This window comes from Chrysemys picta, chromosome 1 (assembly GCF_011386835.1).
Source record: "Chrysemys picta bellii isolate R12L10 chromosome 1, ASM1138683v2, whole genome shotgun sequence".
In the NCBI taxonomy this organism is placed as follows: domain Eukaryota; kingdom Metazoa; phylum Chordata; order Testudines; family Emydidae; genus Chrysemys; species Chrysemys picta.
In genome coordinates this window covers 350259811-350263132 of record NC_088791.1, presented here as the reverse complement: position 1 = coordinate 350263132, position 3322 = coordinate 350259811, and the positions used below count along the sequence as shown (strand labels likewise).

Below are 3322 nucleotides of genomic sequence, written 5' to 3'. Positions count from 1 at the left end.
CAGTCTTCTCCAAAACACAGGCTCTCCTACCCTCCAGTTCCATCCTCCTCCTTTACTCAGGAACACCCCCACCCTCCCGTTTATTATGGTCAGCCTTGTTTCAGGTTTGCTGCAGCATCACTGGCTTCTCCCCAGCTGGCACCCATGATATCTCAGACCCTTTCCCCAGGGCTGAGCGAGGGCAGCTGTCCGTCCCCTGCTGATATCGCCCATGTTTCTCGAGAGGATGCAGCCTGCCTGCCCTTCTAAGGCTCCTCCTGTTTCACATGGAGTGAAGCTTCTGTCAGCTCCAAAAGACACAGGAATCTTAAAGGGCCAAACCCTGAATCAGGGGTTCACTGACACCCCCAATCACGCCAACAACAAAAAGGGGATACTCCCCAACACATCACCTCTAATAGCCACTGAATTAAGGTGGACCACCCATCCTGAATCGGGCAGGAGAATCCCGAAATACAGACTTGAAGTCCCAGTGTGAGCTGAAAGACTCCAGAACAGCATTTGTCCCGAATTCCCTGTGGTGCCGATCCACACCTGCTCATGGGCAGAGCCACCCTTTTCACTGGGGGGTGGGGGCTGAGGTCCTTAGCCCCCACTCATGATGAGGCCCCACCTTTCTCCTCTTCCCCCCGAGGCCACATACCCTGAACAGGACACGTGGAGGGTCTGGGGTTCCCCAGAGTGGCACTTGCTCCCTGGGCTTCTTTTACCAGAGCCTGGCTCTGACATCCAGCCTGGTCACTGGGTGGGGCTTTGGGGAAGAGAAGGAGCAGGAGGTGGGAGTTCAGGGGGAAGGAGAGGACCAGGGGTGAGGCCATGGAGGGGACAGGGCTCCTGCATGTGTCTTGCTTTTTCCTTTTGAAAAGGTGGCCAACCTACACTGAATGGGCTGGACTGTGACAGGAGATTGCCATGACTCTGTTGGGGAGCTGAGGACCTTTCCTACCCCTTTGCATTGCTGGGGCACCAGAAATGGAGGGGAGGGGAATATGGGCCTGAGTCTCTTGCCAGGACTCCTGTGTGTCAGACCCTCACTCACACAGCCATCTCTGCCCTGCTTCTGTGTGGAGTGGGCTCAGTACGTGTGCTGTGTGCAGAGCCACCAACGGTGGTGGTTTGGGTGTTGCCTGAATGGCTTCTCTTGCGGCTCCTACATAATGATGTCTCTGACACGACTCAGTCAGAAGCACCTGGCTGAGGGAGTGGGGGAAGGGTGGGTGTCTGTGCCCCTGGAATAGCCCCTGTCCACAGCTCGTGCAGTCCCCATGGATCACACAGCACCCAGAGCACTCAGGAAGGGCCAGGACAGTGACCGCAAAACAGCTCTGCAGCTGTTTTCATGGCCTGTGGATGTTTAACCAGAGACGGGACAGGGACAGGCCAGATGTAATGGGAAACAACATTCACCTCCCTTCTCTTTATTGAGAGTATTGACATGAATTCTAGGTCGGAGCAGCCACCGATATGGCTCTTTATGGGCCAACATCCTACTGGTCCCCTGGATCTCCACGAACACAGGCACTCTGTAAATGCTGCTGTCTGCCTTGGTCTCCTTTCCCCAGTGCACTGTCCTCCCTCAACAGTGGGTGGAGACAACCCCTATACCATTGCTTCAGGCCTTAGACCCCATCTGAACCTGTCTGGACAGAGTGGAGATCAGTAGCTCATGTCATCACAGATATAAGGGTCCAGGATGGAATAAGTCGCCATGTCCGGTGTTTCTTGATTCCTATGCCACCAGCACTGGGGCCGAGTGATAAACTGACCCTTCACTTCACGAACACCCTGATTATCCTCGAACGAAGGTGTTTGCTTTTCACGCTGTACACGATTGGGTTCATCAGAGGAGGAACCAGCAGGTAGACATAGCCCAAGACAATCTGAAGCAAGGGAGAAGAGCTCTTTCTGAATCTGTGCATCAAAGTCAGGGTGAATTCTGGCATGTAGAAGAGCAGGACGGCGCAGAGGTGGGCAACGCAGGTGTTTAGGGCCCTGAGGAACTCCACGTGGGAGGTGATGTTCAGCACTGTTTTGAGGATCATCACATAAGAGAGGAAGATGAGCAGCGAGTCCAACCCCACTGTTATAACTGTAATAAACAAGCCATAGATGTTGTTGACTGTGATGTCCGCACATGCCATTGTCATGACCTCCATGTGCAGGCAGAAGGAATGGGAGAGGACATTGGTTCGACAGAATTGGAACCTTGTCAGGAGAAGGGGGAGTGGGAGTATTACGGCCACCCCTCTTAGCACAAACACCAGTCCCATCTTCACTATTCTCGGCATTGTTAAGATGGAAGTATATTTCAGTGGGTTACTGATTGCGATGAAGCGGTCAAAGGCCATCAACAAGAGCACAGAGGATTCAATGAATGTAAACGAGTGGATGAAGAACAGCTGGGCAAGACAGGCATTGAGGCTGATCTCCCTTGAGTTAAACAAAAATACACCCAGTATTGTTGGTATGCTGGCTATCAATAAGCCTAGGTCTGTGACAGCCAACATGGAAAGGAAAATGTACATTGGCTCATGAAGGCTTAGATCTGTTTTTATAATGAACAGAATGACTGAATTTCCTACTATCGAAATAGCATATGTTAAGCAGAAGGTGATAGAGATCCAGAGATGGATGTCTCCCTTCCCAGGTATCCCCGTGAGAAGAAACACTTCATAGTTGAATTTGGTGTTATTGACAGCTGACATAATGTACTGGGAAGGTCTGATGAGTTTTGAGCTTTTCTTCCTGAAAGGAAATAGAATAGGAGATTAGACAACTAGATGATATTTAACAAGATATCATTCTGCTCTCAGTGCAAGTCTACAGACTCCTAGGAGGTCAAGGAAGATGAGCAAAAACATAGTCTTGGATTTACACCACAGATAGGAAGATAGGCATTGCCAGACTGGATCAGACCTGTAGTCCATCTAGCCCAGTATCCAGTGGCCAGGTCCAAATGCTTCAGAGAAAAGTGGAAGAAGCCCTACAATAGGCAGCTAAGAGATAACCTGCTCCCAGGCAACGTTCCCCCTGACACCCACTAGTTAGGCATATTTTGCAATGTAAATCAGCCCTTCCAAGACATTTTTTTTTTAAATCCCCACTACCATAGTTGACTTTTCTGGTTATCCATATAGACTTCCATTCCCTCTTTCAATCCTGCTAAGCTCTTGGCCCCATTGATCTCTTGTGGCTGGGAGTTCCACAGCCTACTTGAGCGCTGTGTGATTTTACAATTGTGACCTTCCCACCGACACCCTTTCTCACCCTCCACTTCTGAGTGTGGCCCATTGTATCATGACATGTATAAACACATGACAAG

At 50.5% G+C, this 3322-nt stretch overlaps 1 protein-coding gene across 1 annotated transcript; it reads right to left on the bottom strand.

The window, feature by feature from the left end:
* Window positions 1-1769: 1769 nt before the first annotated feature.
* Window positions 1770-2705, bottom strand: LOC103306742 (olfactory receptor 51G2-like). The gene has a single exon (XM_008175567.2). It carries the CDS (start codon window positions 2703-2705, stop codon window positions 1770-1772), a length of 936 nt encoding a protein of 311 aa, XP_008173789.2.
* Window positions 2706-3322: the final 617 nt, after the last annotated feature.